At 39.3% G+C, this 23,703-nt stretch overlaps 1 protein-coding gene and 1 long non-coding RNA gene across 2 annotated transcripts in view; both read right to left on the bottom strand.

Annotated features, from left to right (window-relative positions):
- Window positions 1-18,659: 18,659 nt before the first annotated feature.
- On the bottom strand, window positions 18,660-19,637 carry LOC107772167 (kirola-like). Its single transcript, XM_016591660.2, has 2 exons — window positions 19,451-19,637; window positions 18,660-18,919 (listed from the first exon to the last, which is right to left on the bottom strand). The coding sequence occupies exons 1-2, from the start codon at window positions 19,635-19,637 to the stop codon at window positions 18,660-18,662; spliced, it is 447 nt and encodes a 148-aa protein (XP_016447146.1).
- Window positions 19,638-20,789: 1,152 nt separating this feature from the next.
- LOC142170772 (uncharacterized) overlaps window positions 20,790-23,703 on the bottom strand; it is a 7,596-nt gene continuing 4,682 nt past the window's right edge. Inside the window, exon 2 of the long non-coding RNA XR_012700303.1 lies at window positions 20,790-21,061. This is a non-coding gene — a long non-coding RNA (uncharacterized LOC142170772). The remainder of the gene's footprint in view (window positions 21,062-23,703) is intronic.

Genomic DNA, 23,703 nt, shown 5'->3' with positions numbered 1-23,703 from the left:
GGCTGATGATATTATGAAACATGTACCTATGCACGACATGACATTCATACGCATATGCATGACGTTAAAAGTAATTTATGATTTACAAAGTTATTCAGACTTACAGGTTGAGTCATGTACTCTATATTTCCTCCATGTCTCTTATGTATTTATTTATGTGCCTCACATACTCGGTACATTATTCATACGGACATCCTTTTTTGCCTGGCGACGCTGCGTTTCATGCCCGCTGGTCCCGATAGACAGGTCGAGAGCCCTCCAAGTAGACTATCAGCTCAGCGGAAGATGTTGGTGCATTCCATTTGCTTCGGAGTTGCTAGTTTGCTTAGTATGATTTATATGTGTATTGTTTGGGATGAAGGGACTCTGTCCCGACCTGTATGACATTTATGTACTCTTAGAGGCTTGTAGACATATGTCATGTACGTGAAAGATTGTACGGCCTTGTCGGCCTATGTTTTGAGTTTATAAATGATTATGTTGGCCTATTAGGACCGTATGTCATGTATATATGATGATGTAATAAGAAAGATACATTACGTTAGTACTCAATTGAGTAAGGTACCGAGTGCCCATCACGGCCCATCGGTGTCGTGATAAAAGTGGTATCAGCGCAGTTCTGTCCTAGGGAGTCTACAAGTCGTGTCTAGTAGAGTCTTGTTTATGGGTATGTCATGCACCACACTTATAAGCAGAAGGCTACAGGGCATTTAGGATTGTCACTCTTTCTTCTTACTCTAGATCGTGTGGTAGAGCTCACTTATAAGAATTCAAATATCAAAATTCTATTTTATTCGTAATAAGATGATGCCTACATTCAGAAAGACGGTCGATAAGGGATATAGCTATGGAAGTGTTGAGTTAGAGGAACTCGATTTTGCATCTTGCTTATGATGAGTAAATGTGAGATCTTCGGAAGATCATATGTGTACTAAAAGGTGTAAGGTTCTTGATAATGAGCTTTAAGGAAAGAATACTTATCCACTCTTATGGTAAAAAGGAATAACAGAATTGGAAGTGAGACACAAGTTTCAGCAAATAAAAAAAGCAAGGTGAAGAAGGGTATGAGGTACCCAGTTAATAAAGATTATCATTATTTACCATTCGGGAAGGGAGATATCAACATTTTTAGTTACCTTCAATAGTAACAGATGTACGTACAATCGGCCACACATATCTCAGTCATGCCCTATGGAAACTAACGGATATGGTTTAAGAGAAGGATATGATAGAAGGATCTGGCTGGGGTTAGAGTAACCCAAAATGATGGATGGATGGTTTGCGCTAATTTACATTTCATTTAAAAAGGTGATAATAGATCTCCTTATGAGATACCTAGATGGTTCACTCTAAAATAGTACAACTAGACATGAGACAGGCACTGGAAGCCTAAAAAGGATAAATATTATCTTAGTATGGCTCCCGTCCCTAGTAGAGAGATAATGCTAGGCAACCCAAAGAGCTAGTTGATGGTGCAAAGGGGAACTAAAATCAAAAGAATATCTTGTTGAAGTTTTCATAATAAAGTGATAGACAGAAATGTTTGCAAGAAATAAGAAGAGAGCTAATGAAGCATTAAGAGTAAGATGTGATACATGGATGACAACGGTAGGCCAAAAAGATGACAGTATTCCAGAGTCGATAGTCAAGTAAAGAAAAAGACGAGAAGTGACAGGCCTTGAGATAACAAAAGACTATAGGAAATAAAGTCATATCCTCACTTCGAGAAACAAGTTTGCGACACTAATGGGATTCAGAAGAAAAAGTTAGACCTCAGGGTAATAGAAGTCAGCATGGGCTGGTGGAAAAAGATAAACTAGACATGAATTAGGGACTAAGGGATTTGATGGTGGTCGACATCATGAGAATTTCATATTGCGTTCCAGCGATAATAGAATGGACCACAGAGGAAGATTCATGAAAAACTCAGAGAATGGTTATTCAGGAAGACACTTCCCTAAAGCAAGCAATGTGAGCAAAGTTAAGCTTAAGGGATTGTATGTGCCAGTTACACTAAGTATCACCCTCGTGAGTGAGGAATTTTGTTATCCTTGGTATAGAAGGATTTCCGCAAGGCGAGTAAGGGTCATCAATGATGTGAAAAGACACCAAAGATGAAGAGGTAACACATCTATAGGTAGATCCTTGTCGCTTCAACTCTTAATACTCCCCTAAATGGGGGAATATGGAGTGATGTGGTGTTAAGTTAGAATTAAGTGGTTCTAGTAGCTACAAAATGGTAAAGGAAAAATGCAATAAAAATAAGAAAAGGAATGAGATTTCACTATTCAAAGCCTATAGATAGGCTACGATCCTAGAATATTACGCAAACACGACGTCAAGGGGAAGAATTGAGGTGTTCCTACCCGAAATGTTATGGATAAATAAGGAGCCAGTGCGAGACGTAAGTTAAGACAAATGAAATAACCCAAGAAAGATTATGTGGAATATTTATATAAGAATGGGCCAACAAGTAGTTATCAGTTGATTAAGGAAGATCCTAGTTATGGCTAGACAGGAGGTTACAGACGAATCAACAGATCGTGCAAGATAAACATAGTAAAACCCAATATAGTGAATTCAGCTTCGCAGTAATGTTATTGTAATACATGAAATATATTCAGATAGGAGTTAGGATAGTTAAAGGTTATGTATGAATGTTATAGGAATAAAAGAGAGTGCCACTAGGGAGACAGTCAAAATATCCGTTCAGAAGCAACCCTACAAGCATAAAGGCATGAAGGTAAGCAACTACGGATAATTATAGGCAAGGAAGGACATCAAAAGGTCCATAAAAAGCTCACAACTTTACAGGAATCAATAGTTCTCCCTAAGTACTGTAACGAAAGACTAGCTGAGGAAATAAGGAAGAAGGCTTCAACCTAAGCACAACAACCTAAAGAGGAAAGGGTCGTGTAACAACAGTCTCACAACAATATTGTAATCAGTACAAAGGAAAGTGGCCCCTATCATGGATAATGAATGGGAAGAAAAATTAAAAGTAATATTCGAAGGTCATATGAGTTGCACGAAAACTCTAGCATGCATAAGAACTATGATAAGCTAAGTATATATGCAAAAATGGATAAGAAAGACCAGGAAAGGTAATAGCTTACATTGAAAAAAGCTAAGAAGAAACGAAAGAAATTATTCGATTAATGATCCCGAGCTGGCGACGTTATGAACGCACTTAGGAATTTTGAATTTTATACCTACATCATATACAACCGTAGGAGATTCTGGTATATGTTAAAAGAAAGAATTGAGTCCAGGTCATAGATGAAGGATTTAACTGTTAAAGGATTTTATCATAAATATCCCTCAGTGCCTATGAAAGGCTAAAGTAACAACTAATACCAGGAGCCATAGGTCGGAAGATATCTTAAGCCTACATAGAGGCTGATCAGAAAGAAGAGGAGACTAAAGAGTTACATCGCCTAAGCAAAACAGGAGGGACCAAGAGAATTATAGACCTTAGGATCACTCTTAAGTAGCAGAGGTATAAGAAAGATAGTATAGTAGCTATATTTTATAATAGCTCAATGATAAAACCAACTGAAGAGTATCAGCCTCATAAGAAGTCAGTACGAAGCTTCCACCAGATTGTGTATGCACCAGAGGTGTAAGAATTATAATAGAGCTTCAAGTTATGGACGTGGAAGGGAGGTCATGAAAGAGATACAAGATACGATGCGAGATTTTAAGGTAAGTAAGGCAAAGGTGAACAGGTACGAGATACTCAAAGGCAGAATATGTGAATAGTCCATACTTCGTATAAAAGACTAGAAGTGCTGGGATTCATTATTCAGGAATGATAGCGGTATAGTCAGTGACATATCTCATAGCCTATGGTTTCTAGGTATCGAGGAGTCTAATTAAGACAATAAACAAGAGTTAGAAACGTGTGATGTCTCGCTTGATATCGTAGAATAACACAAGGAAATCTATGATGCAAGCAAGTTGAAAGGTTGCAAGTAATATAAATAGAGTTATGTAGGTCGCAAGTGATTGTATGGTGAAGCGACAAGGTTCTAGAAGACAAGAGTAAGGATAAGAAAGGGCGAGTGAGAAGGTAACGAAAATGGATAAGTCCTTAGGATTAAGCCCATGAAAACAAGAAGAGCAGATGGTTTCTCTAAATTATACCAAGCTCACTATAGATTGAATGAACTCAAAGGAGTTTAAGACTAATAGCATTTAGAATGCCACCCTGGTAATAGAATGAGGGTGTAATTGTCATAGATAAAAGATGACGTTTGGGCCTTCGATTGAGTAATGATTCAATGAAGAAAAGAAACGGATCTTATGAATTGGACAGGATTAAAGTACCCACGCAAGGTGAATTGCACTGGGATGTTGTGAGGTATGGTTATGAAAGCAGGGTATCGCCCCAGGTGGATCAATCTAATAATTTCAGACGTTCCTCGATAAAACGCAAATCCTAGCAGCAATATTACATAAAAGGTTAAGTTATCAGTGGTATATTGTAGATCAATATTGAGGTGAATAAACAATGGATGGACAAAAGTTACAAAGTACTCCCTCCGTTTCAATTTATGTGAACCTATTTCCTTTTTATTCCATGCCGAAAAGAATGACCTCTTTCCCTATTTGGAAATAATTTACCTTTATGCAATGATTTATAGCCACACAAAATATATGCGCTTCATTTTACACCACAAGTTCAAAAGTCTTCTCTCATTTTTTAAACTTTGTGCCCAGTCAAATGGGTTCACATAAATTGAAAAGGAGGGAGTATAAGACAAGATTAGGCTGTCATTCTAAAGATGAACAGTAACGAGGAAGCATTAAAGGACTTAAATTTATACATATGGAATGAGCAACGAGAGTAAGCTGTGATTTGGTAGCAGACCTCAGAAATGATAAATTAAAGTAATAGTTATGGTAGTAAATTCATACGGATAGTTAAACGGACCTATGCGATTGAATTCAACCAAGTACCGAGCGAAGAACTTCAGTATAATCATAAATGCCCAAAGGGACATCTTATCAAGCTCTACATGTGAAGCCTAGAGATTGGGCACACTTATAAGATCAAATCTATACAGGCTGTATGATGAAAGGTAGCAACAGTTGAGAGATGGGAAGGATTCTGACTACAAGTTGTGGTGTGATAAAGAGGCCTGGATGCCCTAGACTTTGGACATATTTGTAGAACAATCGCCTAGATGGAAAGGAAAGTTCTAAAGTATTCGGAAGATATAAGTTAAGAAAATGATAAGAGCATTAGTCAACTTTCGAGGATGAATGTTCCAAAAGGGGGAATGATGTTACACCCTGCAATATTACGTCAATATTACGTACCGCAGTATTATATTACGACAATGTTCTGTAGTAATATGTTATGATGATATCACCCTCTGCAATAATATATTACAATGATGTTACGTCCAGCAGTATTAAGTTACGACAGTGTTCTACCTAGCAGTATTACATTACGGTGATGTTACACTTCGCAGTAATAAGTTACGACAGTGTTGCACCCTGCAGTATTGTACGTTGAATTTGTCGTAAGGCAATTGATATCAGTCCAAGGAAAAGATTATTTGGGGATTGTAAGGATCATAAGTGATGAGCAAATTCGTGAAGGTAAGTGGGAAAGTAAAATCGAAGAAAGCGAATTTTGTCAAAGTTTGGCATTTTGGGATAAAAAATGTCCCGGGCTAAAAATAACCGATATTTATGGACTAGTGTCATACAAGGTACTACATGGGCATGATAGTAAGATGTATAAGGAGTGTGGAATGTGAGTAATATTTTAAGTAATTTGTGATAATTTTTAAATTATGTTATTAATTGATTAATTACCGAGTAACAAGACATTACCCGGTTAACTAATAAGTGGATAAAACTTAATTAATTATACTCCAAAAGACATGTGGCAACACATGAAGTGACTATGTGACGACCCAAAAGGTCATCACTTGCTTTTAAAATGAATTTGTATTCCAAGACCTTGAAAAACTCATTTAGCGTTACCTCGATTTGCGTGCACAGTCCAGGCGTGTAGCCGGAAAGCCTAAATGTGAAAATCTATGAAAAATGATAAGTTTTGACTATAAAAAGAATTAATTTGACTTTGGTCAATGTTTTTGGTAAACGGACCCAAAACCATGATTTTCCGGTCCTGTCGGGTCTGTAAGAAATTATGGGACTTGGGCATATGCCCGGAATCGAATTCTGAAGTCCCAAGCCCGAGAAATGAATTTTTAAAGAAAATTATTTTCTGAAATTGTTTAAAGGATTTTGAAATGAATTTTGATTAGAACATGTTGGTATCGGGCCCGTATTTTTGTTCCGGTGCCCGGTACAGGTCTTATATGTGGTTTAAGATAACTCTATGAAGTTTGGTAAGAAACGGAATCCATTTGATGTGATTCGGACCGTAAAGGCAAAGTTTGATGCTTTAAGAAGTTTTGAAATATTTCATTGATTTTGAGGTTTAATTCGTTGTTATTGAGGTTATTTTGGCAATTTGATCGCACGAATAAGTTTGTATGATGTTATTGAGTTAGTACGTATGTTTGGTTTTGAGCCCCGAGGGCCCGGGTGTGTTTCGGATGGGTTTCGGAAGGTTTTTGGAACTCAAAAGTTGCAGGTTTTTCCAGTTTCTGGTGTGCTGATACTTTCTTCTTCGCGTTCGCTAGAGGACCCTCGCGAACGAGATGTGTTATTTGTTTTGAAGGAAAATTCCTTCTACGCGAACGCGTAACACAGGTCATGAACGCGAAGCATTGGGGGTCTTCCCTTCGCGAACGCGAGCCAGGTATCGCGAACGCGAAGGCTTATAGCCTGGGCAAGGGGAGCGGTATTGTACCCTATGCAAACGCGACCACATGGATACGAACACGAAGGCTCGAGAAGTTTCTTCTCCGTGAATGCGAGCCCACTTACGCGAAGGTCTCTCAGGCCTAATTCAAAGCGAACGCGATGAGCCTGTCGCGAACGTGAAGACCATTTTTGCCCAGTTATTTTAAGTATCAAAAGCAGAACACATTATGAAATTTCCACAATTTTTAATAAACTTCATCTTCTCCACACCTCTTGGACGATTTTTGGAGAACTTCTTCACCATAACCTCTTGGGTAAGTAATCTTTTACTTGTTTTCTTCCATTTTTATCAACACCCACTAGATTTCTAGGCCTAAAACATGTGATTAAGGGTAGAAAATTAGGGATTTGGCTAAAGTTAGGGCTTTTTGATTATTTGGGAATTTGACCTCGTTTTGGGGTCGGATTTGAAAACAAATTATATATTCGGGCTCGTGGGTGAATGGGTGATCGAGTTTTGGTCCGAACCTCTTGTTTTGACCAAGCGGACCCGAGGTCAATTTTTGACTTTTTGGGAAGAATGATTAGAAAGCTATAATTAAGCATTGGAATTGGATTGTTTAGCATTTATTGATGTTATTAAGTCAATTATGTCTAGATACAATTGATTTGGAGCCGAATTCGAAAGGAAAGGCGGTGTTTGAGGCTTGAGTTGGCCGTGAAAATTCGAGGTAACTGTTTGGTCTAACCTTAGCTTGAGGGATTAGGAGTTGTGTCCTATTTGCTATTTGTTTCTTGTTGAGTACGACGTATAGGCATGGTGACGAGTATCTATACGTTGGTGTCGAGCATGACCGTGAGTCTTATATTGTGATTTTCATGACTTCGTTGTATTATTCATGTCTTTGTGAGGATTTCCATTTGTTGTGTAAAATTGTGGAAAGAATTGTGATCTATGAACATTGAGGAGCGTTGGCTCCCATTGTATAATGAATTCTGAAGTATAAGTTATAATTGAACCTCTAGAGCATTGACTAGAGTTGTCAAGTGAATTGTGAAGTAAAAGTCAGAAAGAGAAGAGATCATTATATTGCCCCCTTGCCGGGCTATTGTTGAGTGTTGGTTCCCTTGCATTGTGTTCTTAATTGATATTACAGATGCTTAGGTTGATGACTCTTTGTGTTAGGTAAGGATTACGGTTATTCTCAGGGAACACGTTTGGTTATAGCTGAGGTAGTTAGATATTGGAACAAGTTTGGTTATAGCGGAGGTAGTTAGATGTTGGGACAAGTTTGGTTATAGCTGTTTCTCCCTTGCCGGGACATAATTACTTATGCTATCGAATCCCTTGCCGGAATAGTGTAGACCTTATTGATCCCTCGTCGAGACTCTTGTTATGATTTTTGTTGATTTTATATTGGATCGGGTTTCATGCCGCAATAATATTATATGTGGATCGGGTTGCACGCCACAATAATATTATATGTGGATCGGGTTGCACACCACAACAATATTATATGTGGATCGGGTTGCACGCTGCAATAATATTATATGTGGATCGGGCTGCACACAGCAACAATATTATATGTGGATCGGGTTGCACACCGCAACATTGTTATATTGGATCGGGTTGCACGCCACAACAATGATATATGTGGATCGGGTTGCACGCCGCAACAATGACAAATGATATGGATCGGGTTGCATGCAGCAACAGTGTTGTTATATATTGGGGTCGGGTTGCACGCCGCAATAATTATTGATACAAGTGTGCTTAGTTTGGATATTAGTTTCTTTTGTTTTGCTGTGGACTCTAAGCTTCCCTTAGACTGTTACTCTGGATTTACTGTTAATACTGGTATACCCCCACAACATGTTTTCGCCTCCTATCTTTTCTTGCTTATTCTTACTTTACTTTCTATTGTATGTTATATAACTGCACAGGTTTATTTGATAGTCTAGTCCTAGCCTCATCACTACTTCACCGAGGTTAGGCTAAGCACTTACCAGCACATGGGGTCGGTTGTGTTGATACTACACTCTGCACTCTTTTGTGCAGACCCCAGTGTTATAGACTTCGGACCGCAATGATATTGCTGACTCTTGTTCATCAGGCAACCCGAGATAGTCCTGCTGACGTTCGTAGGCCTTGGCGTCTCCTTTATATTTACCTTCCTGTTTCTTACATGTATTTCCTGAGATAGTGTTGTATTAAATTCTTTCAGACCTTTATTTGTAGTATTCTTAGACCGTCTGTGAAACTGTAACACTAGCTCTGGGTAGTCGAGACATCAAACAGTTGTAATAGATATTCATGTTCAGATGGCTTATTATTTTCTTCCGCTTATATTAAATTCCATTTTTTAAATGTTATTTCTTCATAATTGTTAAAGAGAATAAAATTGGTAAAAATGTAGATAGTTCAATAATTGGCTTGCCTAGCTCACATTAGTAGGCACCATCATAACTCTCGAGGGTGGGAAATCTGGGTCGTGACATGTTGGTATCAAAGCTCTAGGTTACATGTGTCTCACAGTTCACATAAAAGCTTAGTAGAGTCTGAGGGATCGGTACGGAGACGTCTGTATTTATCCTCCAGAGGCTACAGAGTTAGGAAAAAAAACCTCACATACATTTTTTCCTGTCGTGCGATTTTGATCTCTCAATGCTAAGTTGAAACCTATACTCTTGTCCTTTTGCAAATAGCGAGGTCATGTACCGCTTCTTCAGCCAAATAGCAGCAGACCAGTTATAGATCAGATACGTCTTTGGAGGCTTCGTGGAGGTTGGATAGGTTTCATCAAGCTCTTCACTACCACTTTCAGTGGTGCATCTTCTGAGGATGCCCAAGATTTTCTAGACAGTCGTCACGAGGTTCTTAGGAACATGGGGATAGTTGATACCAATGAGGTCGATTTTACTATTTTTCCCTTGTCTAGATCTACCAAGACTTGGTGGAGAGATTACTGTTTGGCTAGATTAGCCGGATCGCCAGCATTGACTTGGGAGCAGTTTACTCAGCTATTTTTGGAGGAGTTTCTCTCCATCACTCAGAGAGAGGCCTAACGGGCAATTAGAGCATCTCCAGTAGGGTTCTATGACTGTTACTCAGTATGAGATCAGATTTACCGACTTGGCTCGTCATGCTCTTATCATACTTCCAATTGTGATAGAGAGTGAGGAGGTTCATTGAGGGACTCGTCCAGCCCGCTCAGATGCTAGAGGTGGAGGTAGAGATGCTAGAGGTGGAGGTGCAGGTACTGTTGTGGTTTATAGTAGAGAAGCTTCGGTTTTATTTTGCGCCGTATTTGGTCATGCCTAGTCATTCTTTGGGTGCTCCTGTATATGTGTCTACATCGGTAGGTGATTCTGTTGTGGTGGATCATGTCCATCGTTCGTGTATAGTTGTGATTGGGAGTCTTGAGACTCGTGTAGATTTACTTCTTCTGGACATGGTGATTTCGATGTCATATTGGGATGGACTGATTATCACCTTACCACGCTATCTTGGACTGTCATGTCAAAACTCTGACCTTAGCCTTGCCAGGTTCGCCTCATTTAGAGTAGAGGGGTACTCTTGGTCATTCTACCCGTAGTGTTATCTCTTATGTGAAGGCTCGGTGCATGGTCCAGAAGGGGTGTTTGGCTTACTTAGCGTATGTTCATGATTCTAGTACTGAGGTTCCTTCTACTGATTCTGTGCCCATTGTTCGTGAGTTTCCTGAGGAATTCCCTTCAGACCTGCCGGGCATGCCACCCGACAAGGATATTGACTTTTGTATTGATTTGGCTCTGGTCACTCAGCCCATTTCTATCCTGTCGTATCGTATGGACCCTCCTGAGTTGAAAGCGTTGAAGGAGCAGTTGCAAGACTTGCTTGAGAAGGGTTTCATTAGATCCAGTGTTTCGCCTTGGGGTGCGCCAGTGTTGTTTGTTAAGAAGAAGAATGGGTCGATGAGAATGTGTATTGATTACCGGCAGTTGAACAAGGTTACAATCAAGAATAAGTATCCATTGCCGAGGATTGATGATTTACTTGATCGACTTCAGGGTGCCAAGGTATTTTCTAAGATTGACTTGAGATCTGGCTACCATCAGTTGAGCATTAGGGCATCTGATGTCCCTAAGGCAGCTTTCCACACTCTTACGGGCATTGTGAGTTCTTGGTTATGTCATTCTGGTTGACAAATGCCCCAGCAACGTTTGGACTCATTCATGATAGTCTTCATTAATGATATTTTGATTTACTCCCGCAGCCGGGAGGAGCACGAGCAGCATCTCAGAGTGGTTCTTCAGACTCTGAGGGATAGTCAGTTATATGCTATGTTCTCGAAATGTGAGTTCTGGTTGAGTTCAGTTGCATTCCTAGGTCATGTTGTATCAGCAGAGGGTATTCATGTTGATCCGAAGAAGATTGAGGCAGTCAAGAACTGGCCTAGACTAGCATCAGCTACGGAGATTTGGAGTTTCTTGGGATTGGCAGGCTACTATCATCGATTCGTGGAGGGGTTCTCATTTATCGCAGCCCCGATGACCAGGTTGACCCAGAAGGGTGCCCAGTTCAGATGGTTGGACGAGTGTGAGGTGAGCTTTCAGAAGCTCAAGACAACCCTGACTATGGACCCGTGTTGGTTTTGTCCACAGGTTCAGGGCCTTATACAGTTTATTGCGATGCATCTCGTATTGGGCTTGGTGCAGTGTTGATGCAGGATTGTAAGGTCATTGCCTATGCTTCGCAGTAGTTGAAGATTCATGAGAAGAACTATCCGGTTCATGATTTGGAGTTGGCAGCCATTGCTCACGCATTAAAGATTTGGAGGCATTATCTGTATTGCATGGCATGTGAGGTGTTCATGGATCACAAGAGTCTTCAGTATTTGTTCAAGCAAAAGGTGTTGAATTTGAGGCATAGGAGGTGGTTGTAGTTGTTAAAAGACTATGATATCACCATCTAATATCATTCGGGAAAGGCCAATGTGGTGGCCGATGCTTTGAGTAGGAAGTCAGCTAGTTGGGCAGTCTTGTCTATATTCCGGTCGGAGAGAGACCGCTTGCTTTGGATGTGCAGCCAATCAGTTTGTGAGGTTGGAAGTTCTGAGCCTAGTCATGTGTTCGCTTGCACAGTCGCTCGTTCTTCATTATTGGAGCGTATTCGATATCGGCAGTATGATGATCCCCATTTGTGTGTCCTTGGAGACACGGTGCAGCACGGAGGTGCCAAGCAGGTTACCTTAGATGATAATGGAGTTTTTAGATTGCAGGGTCGAGTTTGTGTGGCTAATGTGGATGGTCTTCGGGAGTTTATTTTAAAGGAGGCCCATAGCTCCTAGTACTATATTCATCTGGGCACCGCAAAGATGTATCAGGATTTGCAGCAACATTATTGGTGGCGGAGAATGAAGAAGGATATTGTTGCATATGTGGCTCGGTGTTTGAATTGTCAGCAGGTTAAGTACGAGCATCAGAGGCCTGGTGGTTTATTTTAGAGGATTGAGCTTCCCAAATGGAAGTGGGAGCGGGTCACTATGGATTTCATTGTTGGACTCTCCCAGACTCGGAGGAAGTTCGACGCAGTGTGGGTCATTGTTGATAGGCTGACCAAGTCAGCGCATTTCATTCCTATGGCAGTTTCTTATTCATCCGAAAGGTTAGCGAAGATCTATATGTGGGAGATTGTTCGTCTTCGTGGTGTGCCTGTGTATATCATTTCGAACCGAGGTATGCAGTTCACCTCACGTTTCTAGAGAGCAGTTCAGCGAGAGTTGGACACACGGGTAAAGTTGAGTATAGCATTTCATCCTCAGACGGACAGATAGTCCGAGCGAACTATTCAGATTTTGGAGGATATGCTCCGAGCTTGTGTCATTGACTTTGGAGGCTCGTGGGATCAGTTTTTGCCTTTAGCAGAGATTGCCTTCAACAACAACTACCCGTCGAGTATCCATATGCTTCCTTATGAGGCTTTATATGGTAGGCGGTGTCGGTCTCCGGTTGGATGGTTTGAGCCGGGAGAGGCTCGGTTGTTGGGCACGGATATGGTTTGGGAGGCCTCGGACAAGGTCAGGATTATTCAAGATAGGCTTCGTACAGTTCAGTCCATGCAAAAGAGATATGCCGACTACAAGGTTCGAGATTTGGCTTTCATGGTTGGAGAACGGGTATTGCTTCAAGTGTCGCCTATGAAGGGCATGATGAGATTTGGGAAGAAGGGCAAGCTTAGCCCTAGGTTCATTGGCCCGTTTGAGATTCTTTATCGAGTGGGAGAGGTGTCTAATAGATTGGCACTGTCGTCGAGCTTGTCAGTCGTGCATCCAGTGTTTTATGTGTCCATGCTTTGGAAGTATCACGGCGATCCATCCCACGTGTTAGAGTTTAGCACAGTCCAGTTGGTCAAGGACTTATCTTATGAGGAGGAGCCGGTAGCCATTCTAGACCGGCAGGTTCGTCAGTTGAGATCGAAGAGTTTTCCTTCTGTTCGTGTTTAGTGGAGAGGTCAGCCTCCTGAGGCATCGACCTGGGAGTCCGAGTCCGATATGCGGAGCCGTTATCCCCATTTTTCCCTGACTCAGGTACTTCCTTCTTCTGTCTGTTCGAGGATGAACGACTGTTTTAGAGGTGGAGAATGTGATGACCCAAAAGGTCATCACTTGCATTTAAATTGAATTCTGTGTTTCAAGGCCCTGAAAACCTCATTTAACGTCACCTCGATTTGCGTGCACAATCCGGGCGCATAGCCAGAAAATCTAAATGTGAAAATCTGTGAAAAATAATAATTTTTGACTGTAAAATAAATTAATTTGACTTCGGTCAATGTTTTGGGTAAACGGATCCGGACCCGTGATTTGATGGTCCCGGAGGGTCCGTAGGAAATTATGGGACTTGGGCGTATGCCCAGAATCGAATTCCAAAGTCCCAAGCCCGAGAAATGAATTTTTAAAGAAAATTATTTTCTGAATTGTTTAAAGGATTTTGAAATGAATTTTGATTGGAACATGTTGGTATCGGGCCCGTATTTTGGTTCTGGCACCTGGTACAGGTCTTATATGTGGTTTAAGATAACTCTGTGAAGTTTGGTAAGAAACGGAATCCGTTTGACGTGATTCGGACCCTAAATGCAAAGTTTGATGCTTTAAGAAGTTTTGAAATATTTCACTGATTTTAAGGTTTAATTCGTTGTTATTGAGGTTATTTTGGCGATTTGATCGCACAAATAAGTTCGTATGATGTTATTGAGTTAGTAAGTATGGTCTTATTGAGTGCTGATACTACACTCTGCACTCTTTTGTGCAGACCCAAGTGTTGTAGACTTCGGACCGTAGTGAGATTGCTGACTCTTGTTCATTAGGCGACCCGAGATAGCCTTGCAGACGTCTGTAGGCCTTGGCATCTCTTTTATTTTTACCTTCATGTTTCTTACATGTATTTCCAGAGACAGTGTTGTATTAAATTCTTTCAGACCTTTATTTGTAGTATTCTTAGACCGTCTGCAAAACTGTGACACCAGTTCTGGGTAGTCGAGACATCAAATAGTCGTAATAGATATTCATGTTTAGATAGGTTATTGTTTTCTTCCGCTTATCTTAAATTCCGTTGGTTAAATCTTATTTCTTTTTAATTGTTAAAGAGAATAAAATTGGTAAAAAGGTAGATGGTTCAATAATTGGCGTGCCTAGCTCACATTAGTAGACGCCATCACGACTTCCGAGGGTGGAAAATCCGGGTCGTGACAGACTAAGTATTAAAATAACCTAGGTGGCAACCTAGGAAATGATAATGCATGCACAAGTCTTAGAATTCAAGAACGTTACTTTTTGTTCTTTGAATTCAATAATTGATAATTATCCTCCATGCCATGTACAAGTCTTGAATGAGGTTTTACTAGCATACTATAGTCAACTTATGCTTTAAGTGTTCCTTAATTGGTGGAGCATGTGTATAGTTTTTTCACAGTTCGTGGTGTTCGCCTGGTTCTTAGGAGAACCTGTGATAAGATTCTCAATATGAAGCTTGGTTTATCATGATTCTTTTATACCATCTCATCAGTTAGATGAATTATGGTTGTAAGATTCATAATCTACTAATTACCAATGACAAATGGACAAGAGCTAACCCAGAACTCGTTGTTAATAAACTACTTGCATCATCCATACATTTGTAAAAGTTGTTGGTGTCATGAGAAAAATAGTATCAATTATATGGCCTATATAATGGATACAAATGAAGAGGAGAGGGTGAAGGGAATAACAGTTGAAGTAGTAACATTACTGGTTTCAAAAAGAAATCAAGAAGGATTCCATTCTTACTTTGAAAGGTTGGAATCTTAATCCGATTTTTGGGTCTAAGTTCAATCCACGAAGGTTCCCAACGGGATAAATATACGGAGTTGTTCCTACTCTAAGTATGTTAAGGCTATCCCTTCTTTCTTTTGGCATGATCCATACGATACGAATGAAACGTGCAAATGCACAAATTCCATGAATGACTCTATTCATAGAAGTATTAGAGATATCTATGTTCTTGATTTCCGTGTGTCATAATATTTTATCTTCTGCTCGTGGGTCTCAGAATAATACGCATTTGGAAAAAGTTTATCCGGAAGGAATATCGAGATTATTATGTATTTTTCATACATTTCACTCATTTATACATGTGCATTGACCCATGACCAGATGGCGTTATATATGCGTATATATGTAAATATATATATATGGGATATGGGAAAAGGTTACGGCATTATATACACACCACCACCTGATCAGCTGGTATATGATGATGATGTTGCCCACAATGACTTAAATATGATTCAAACGGCGTTATATACGCGTATATATATATACATGTGTATATGGGATATGGAAAAGGGTATGACATTATATACGTACCACCACCTTATCAGCTGGTATACAATGATGATTTTGCCCACAGTGGCCGATATGATGTGATGGGATGGCCTCAGAGGCAGATGATATTATGAAACATGTACCTACGCACGACATGACATTCAAACTCCTATGCATGACGTTAAAAGTATTTATGATTTACAAAGTTATTCACACTTACAGGTTGAGTCATGTACTTTATATTTCCTCCATGTCTCTTATGTATTTATTTATGTGCCTCACATACTCGGTACATTATTCGTACTGACGTCCCTTTTTGCTTGGGGATGCTGCATTTCATGCCCGCAGGTCCCGATAGACAGGTCGAGAGCCCTCTAAGTAGACTATTAGCTCAGCGGAAGATGTTGGTGCGCTTCATTTGCTTCGGAGTTGCTCGTTTGGTTAGTATGATTTAGATGTGTATTGTTTGGGATGGTGGGACTCTGTCCTGACCTTTATGACATTTATGTACTCTTAGACGCTCGTAGACATATGTCGTGTACGTTAATGATTGTATGGCCTTGTCGGCCTATGTTTTGAGTTTATAAATAATTATGTTGGCTTATTAGGCCCGTATGTCACGTGTATATGATGATGTAATAAGAAAGATATGTTACGTTGGTACTCGGTTGAGTAAGGTTCACGGTTCCCGTCGTGGCCCATCGATTTGGGTCGTGATAGTTGCCCCCGAAGAGTCGGACACAATGAAATCAACAATCGAAGATCTGGAGCAAGCTGTTTTGATTATCCAAATTCAAAGCTCATCCGTCCTATCCGACCCAATCTCAGAACTTAGAACAATCGGCCCATCTGGATGGTAGAATGGGAAGAGGGAGAGTCGTCTTTTGTATCGCATCAAGATAAATGATATAGGTAAGATCATTGCTTAAAGAGTTTCATTGTCAAATTGATCTCGAAATCGGATCCTTAGAGGATTGAGCTTTTTGAGAGCACCGCACTGCGATTGATTGGCAGATTTCAATGATGAAGAGAAAAGTCTAGTTCTCTTTTCATTTGAAAGGGAATGGATGTCTTATTGAGAGTGATTACGGAAGAACATTTTCATAGGGGAGAGAGATAGGCCGGTTTTAAGAGCAAGCTTGAAAAAGTAAACCTTAAGAAAGATGAGCAGAGAGGTTGCTAGTAGGCTTTTCTAAGTCCCTCCATAGTCCAGTCCTTGAGTTCTTTTTTTGGAAGTAGTAAATATGGTAAGATGTGTATAACCATTATTCTTTCCTTTAGTCATGAAACAGTTGTTTCCCCATCTCGAACATAATCCCCGTTGTTGGTAATGGCCTTGGTAAATGACTTGCCATGCTTTCTGGGCTTGACTCTTGTGTCATAACCATAAAAAGTATCATTAAAAAGTGTGAGTCGTTATTAAAACATTATAAGGAAAACGAGTGCTTATGTTGTGGTTTTCGTAGTTGCAAGATTATTTTTTTCGATAAAAGGTCCTGTCAAGTCGGTCCACTGATGCTTTATCTAAAGCAAAAAAGAACGTCATATTCTGATAGTGACTTGAAAAAAGAAAGAAAAGAAGGAACTTGGAGTTGGCGCCCACATAACGGATTGCTGAATCTTTATGGCTAAAACTTTTTTTAACTGGTTAAATCGTAAGTTGCATCCTCAACTTCTGGACGGGTTCGAGAGTTTGGTTCGACTGAGACGGATGGCTCATCGGGTTCAGACCACTATTTTTGGTTTTGGATCTTCCAAATCATTCCCGCAGTAAATCCAAACCCATTTTTTTTCTGATCCTTCGAGAAAAGATTCATTCTCTTCATAAAAAATAGGAGGGAGAACCAATAAATATTTCTTTTTCGATTTACCCCTTGCCTCATTCAAGAATTGTTTTGACTTCTCTGTAATCGAACCTCCCATCAACCCATGTTGATAACCTGTCCTTGTAACTTTCTTATGTATGGTCTCTCCACTAAGCTTTGATCTACACGCACCAGCTTTCTTGGCGACTAATGCCCTTCTGTTGGTCTTTCATCCATTGCCGCAGAACTGGGGCTCGTGTGGAACCTTTTATTCTGATGTAACAGCGGTAGAACGTAACAAAATATTACGGCCGCCTAATCGTTACATTTTTTGACTCGTGGAAAGTGGAAAGGCAGAAGCGTCAGCTAGTCAGTCACAGACTACTTTTTCTGATCGAAAGATATTTTTTGACGCGTTATCACTATAAAGGTTACAACCTAGGCATTCAAAATGAGGATTGTTACATAAAAAAATTACATAAGTGATTAGAGCAATGCCCCTTGCTTTGGAAAGAGTTGACAAATTCTCGCGATATCCGTACATAGTCCTGGTTGGAAGATAGGCGCCATCCTATGAGGCAGATTAGTTTCTTACTAAAAGATAAGGCAAGAAGCAAGAGCGTAGCAGCTGCGCGAAGTTGCTTACTCGGCCTAAGCAAGCCTGACCGAGCACCCGAAAGAAGTTCTTTCTCCATCGAACGGGAATGGACAAAGAACGAGGAGGCATTCTTCATAGAGAAGAGCCCTTAGAAATTTCACGATAATCGAAGAGCGAATGCAGCATTACTACTTTTATAAGACTATAGACATGGAAGGCATTCATAGTTGGGGCATTCCTCCTTCTTTTAAAAGAAGACTAGAGGACGACAGAAATTGTTACAGTTGCGGTATTCATTGCGCATCTGACTACAAGTGATACAAGCTAGTAACAAAAGAATGAGAATACATAGTACACTGAACAAACATTTTAATTTGCTAAAGTTCATAATACGGACATTTGGAAATACATTAAAAAAACAAGCAAATCGATATATTTTTCAACAACACATTATTATTTATTCCACATTCTAAGATTAGCCAATGCATTTGAACATTATTACTTTTTAACACAACATTTTTATTTATTTCACATTCAGGTACGAGCCAATATTGTCCAATGCTCATGACACAAACACACACACATATTATATATGATCAACCATATCAAATGGCATGGGTTCTTCTATTTCTTGACATGATGATCCTCTACATCCTTGATCAGACCCGTGACATATCCCAAGAAAGTTATAGGCTCTGGAGTGTCTTCAGTCTTCTTCTCGTACTCAAGTGTCCATGTAATATAGTGCTGATAGCAGGATATGTTAACAATGAAAGCGTTATACGCTTCCAGGAGGTCTCCTCCTATCAATTTCCATGTGCTTGATTTCTTTTCATCATCAATAACTTCAATGACGACACACTTAGCAATCTTCGCATTTCCATCTATAATCATTATAAAAAGAGATCCAAAAGTATAAAGAGACGCTAATATGAGCTCAACGGTCCACACTTCTTTACAAAAGTTATAACCTTATACATTCTAAAAATTAATATTTTTGGCTTTTAAATTTCTTTTATTTCACAGGAAAAAAGGGACAGAGGAAGGAGAAAGTAGGCAGTAAGATTCCATCACATACTTATCATGTGCGAGACTTTCATCGATATCACTTGACTATGGGCCATGATAATTTTTAATTTTGTTATGTTTCTTCTCACTTTTTTCTTTCTAAAAATTATGTGAAATACTGTATAAATGAAAGTTATACTGAAAAAGAATAACTTTTGAAATATCCAACACACAAGCGACGATATTTTTAAAGGATCCGAGCAACATAAATTTAGAACAATCACATTACTTTTGGAAGTCTTTTTCAAGCACATGATGTGAGACAAATGCAGTATGCAAATATGGCAAGAAAAAGAAGGGAATTCATCAAATTGAATTACATTGAGGAAAAAGTTTTTTGTACTTACCCTCCTTATATTTCCAGGTAACTACAGAACCAACCTCTCCAATTTCACCTTCATGAAGATCAAAACCTGTGACGTTATTGGGGCTTATGTTTGATAGATGATGAGGTTTGGTTTGACAAAGATCATGGAATAAGTGTCCTCCACATTTCACCTCCATTGAAACAACCAACTTGCCTTTCAAACCCATATGTTCTTCTTCGGATCGGAATAACAACAAATAGTGATTAGAAATAAGCAAGTTTGTTAGAAAATATTCAGAACTTATAGCCTTTATATAGAATTAATTAGGCATGAAAAGCTTCTAAATAAAATTGGACAAAGACATATATTTGACAAATGAGTTTTTTTATTACCGTGCTACATAATTTTTATTTTTTACCAATGACTTTTATGTTCATTAACTTATGAAAAAATTACTTTCCCGATTTCTAGAAATACTAGGTTTCTGTTCACAAATGTCATACAAAACCTAAATGGGTGGGCATTTGGAGGATTAATTTCACACATGGTTACTAAATTTTATCTTTTGTATCAATAAAGTCAAATAATTTCACAAATGATCACTAAATTTAAACTTTACCTGTTGTACCGGCAAAATCACAAAATTATTTTTGTTTCATTAAATTCATTGCTCGAAAAATACAACTCATCAGAAGTCAATAAATTCTAAATCTTGATGAATTTCCTAAGAGTCACTATCCAGTTACTCATTTAAATAGGTTCACCAACTTGATACTAAGGTTAACATCCAAATCCAGAATTGCCTTAATCTCCTACTATTACTGCTACTACTACCTTGAATGCGATTAAACTTGTGATGTACGTAAACTAACTTAAACCATTTCACTATTTCTCCGTTAAAATCTAAAGTACTTTTTATTCTAGAAAAATAATTTACATATTGTACTCTATAAGTTTCCAAACTAAAGTTAGTTAGAAGTCGATCGACCAGTGAAGAACTTAAGCTTAAGTACTCAAATATCAACTGTAATAATTGCAAAATTCTTATTAAACCATCAAGAATACGAGGTTCTATTCATTAGGGTCTATGTCCAAGTTGAAATTGCGAATTTGCTAGTCATGGTAAATTGGCATAGATAGTCCGATAGGCTTACTTAGCTAAAAAAAAATAAAAAAATTAGATCAATTCTACATTTGAAGTTTTCGATCGTTGAGTCATTTTCTGGTGCCGGAAATTGCATTTCTAATAAATTGCAATTTTCGAGTAACTAGCACATATGTCACGACCCAAGTTTTCCCTCCGTAGGATGTCGTGGCGGCACCTAGTCTCTAAGACTATGTAAGCCTAACAATTACAGAAAAGAATTGAAATAACGACTAAACCTCAACATCAACAGGTAAATATATAACTGAAAAATTGCCTTGGCATGTACAAGTAAAATTTTCAACTCAAAGAAGGACACTCCTAAAATCTGGTAGTTACAAGCCACAAGCTCTAAGGAAGTACTAAATATCTCTATACATCATCGTCTAAGAGAATAAAGAAAAGACAATATAATAAGGATAGAGGGGGACTCTGAGGTTTGCGGATGCTGGCAGATATACCTTGAAGTCTCCAAGCAGTAGCACGAGGCTGATAAGTACCTAAGCCTGCAAAAAATATGTGCAAAAGCGTAGTTTGAGTACATCACAACGGTACCTAGTAAGTGCTAAGCCTAACCTCGGTAGAGTAGTAACGAGGTCAGGTCAGGGCCCGACTGGAATATGAGAAATAAGAAGTCTTCTTTCCTTTCTTGATGGTGAAATAAGACCAAGCTCATGAGCTTATTATCCTAGATCGGAACAAGTTGATAGGACCCCCTTTTTTACGTCCCCATGTTCCCCCCGTGTGGCGATATGGGGGCGAAAAAAAGGCAGAAGGTGAAATGATAGAATAAATGGCAGGTTAATGAAACAATAAGAATGTACGAAAAAACAACATAGAAAACAAGAAGACAATTACAACACATAAGGAAATGAATATCTTACAATTTAAGGAACAAAAACAACCAACATAGCAAATAGAGGAAAACAGTAACCGCACGGCAAGAAACCTCTTGCTCATAACATTCCGCACAAAAGAAATCTCGTGACAACAATATACCGCACGGAATAAACTTCATGCAAAAAATACTCCGCACGGAAGAAACCTCGTGCCAATAACACTCTACGCGAAAGAAACCTCATGCCAACAACACTCCGCATGAAAAAAAACCTCGTGCCAATCACACTCCGCATGGAAGAAACCTTGTGTCAATCACACTCCGCACGTAAAAAACCTCGTGTCAAACCAAACAGTCATCACAACAAGAATCACGAAAGTCAACACGTAGTAAATGAAATAATGATACTACAAGCAAGGAGTCCTACAGTTACAGAACAAATATGGAATCAAGGAACAAGGGTAATTCAACTAAGCATGTTGTACAAATTTCAATTAAAGAGATGAAACACGTAGACAAGTAAATTTTGGCTAAACATGATGATTACATGTGCTAGAATAACCCAATTAACGCATAAAAAGGAAATTACTTAGAAAAGACTGGAATTTCAATGTTTAGCCCGTGTACGCCCTCGCCACCTCGCGTACACGACACTCAAATATCACAAATTATTACAACAGTACCAAATCCTAAGAAGATTTTTCCCACACAATGTTAGACAAGTCACTTACCTCAAACCAAGCTCAATTAGTCAATAAGAATGTCTTTCCCTCGACTTTTCAATCCCGAATGACCCAAATCTAGCCAAAAACAATTACATACTATAAATATACCTATAAGAAATTAATCTAAATAATAAATTCATGACGTTAACAAGAACTACTAAGAAATTGCACCAAAAAGTCGACCCAGGCCTACGTCTCGGAATCAGGTAAAAGTCACAAAATCCAAACATCCATTCAACTACGAGTCCACCCATACCAAAATTAATCAAATCATACCAAAATCTCGATCAAAACCTCAAAATTTGGTCTAAGAACTTTACACATTTTTCTCCCAATTTCTCAACCCAAAACCTTAATTAAATGAAGAAATTAATGATAGATTAGTGATATATAATCAAAAATGAGTCAAGAATTCTTACCCAATTATGTCCTCTGAAAATCTCTCAAATTCTTGTCTCAATCCAAGGTTGGAAGGTCCAAAAATGGATAATAAAATCAAACCCTCGACCTTTCCCCTTTTCTATCCAGTCAATCCGCTTCTGCGGTACCGCTTTTGCAGTGAAATCTCTGCATCTGCAGAACTCACTTAAACTGCCAAATATCGCACCTGCGCACCACCACCCGCATATGCTGAAAAGCTTCTGCACCTACTCGTCTGCTTCTGCGGAAAACCTTGGCCACCTCAGCTCCTTCACTCTCTGCTTCTTCGATCATCCTTCTTCAGGAGAGGCTCCGCTTCTACGGCCTTCATGTCGCACCTGCGACCACTATCCACCCCCTTTAGTTCCTCCTATGCGCTCGCCCTATCACTTCTTCAAGATTGCACCTGCGATCAAACTTGCGCAGGTGCGATTACACCAGAACTGGTGCACCTCATCCATTCTTTAATTCCAAATTCCAATCCGTTAACCATCCAGAATTCACCCGATGCCTCGGGGACCTCAACCAAAAATACCAAGAAGTCCTTAAATATCATACGAGCTTAGTAGAGCCCTCAAATCACATCAAACAACATCAAAAACATGAAGCGTACCCCAATTCAAGCCTATTGAAACTAAGGAATTTTCAACTTCAACAAACGATGTTGAAACCTATCAAATCACGCCCGACGCACCTAAAATTTTGCACACAAGTCACATTTGACATTACGGACCTACTCCAACTTCTGAAATCAGAATTCGACCCCGATATCAAAAAGTACACTCCCGGTCAAACTTCCCAAAAATCCTCCAATTTCCAACTTTCGCCAAATAACGCCGAAATGACATGCGGACCTCCAAATCTACATCCAAACACGCTCCTAAGACCAAAATCTCCGTACGGAGCTACTGGAATTGACGAAACTCCATTCCAGGGTCTTCTTCACACATGTCAAACTACGATCAACTCTTACAACTCAAACTTCAAACTTAGGGACTATGTGTCCCATTCCACTCCGAAACTCCCCCGAACCCGGCACCAAGCAACCCGGCAAGTCACGTAAGCATAAAATGAAACAAATGGGACAATAAATAGGGGATTGGGGCTAATAATCTTATAACGATCGGCCGGGTCATTACATCCTCCAATCTTAAAACAATCTTTC

This window comes from Nicotiana tabacum, chromosome 16, assembly GCF_000715075.1.
Source record: "Nicotiana tabacum cultivar K326 chromosome 16, ASM71507v2, whole genome shotgun sequence".
Lineage (NCBI taxonomy): Eukaryota > Viridiplantae > Streptophyta > Magnoliopsida > Solanales > Solanaceae > Nicotiana > Nicotiana tabacum.
Note: the sequence above shows the minus strand (reverse complement) of the source record. Positions and strands in the feature narration are given on the sequence as shown.

Coding starts and splice junctions, on each gene's coding strand:
- LOC107772167 (XM_016591660.2), bottom strand. CDS start 19,637: ATGGGTTTGAAAGGCAAGTTGGTTGTTTCAATGGAGGTGAAATGTGGA. Junction 18,920..19,450: donor TACCTGGAAATATAAGGAGG/GTAAGTACAAAA, acceptor TAATGATTATAG/ATGGAAATGCGAAGATTGCT.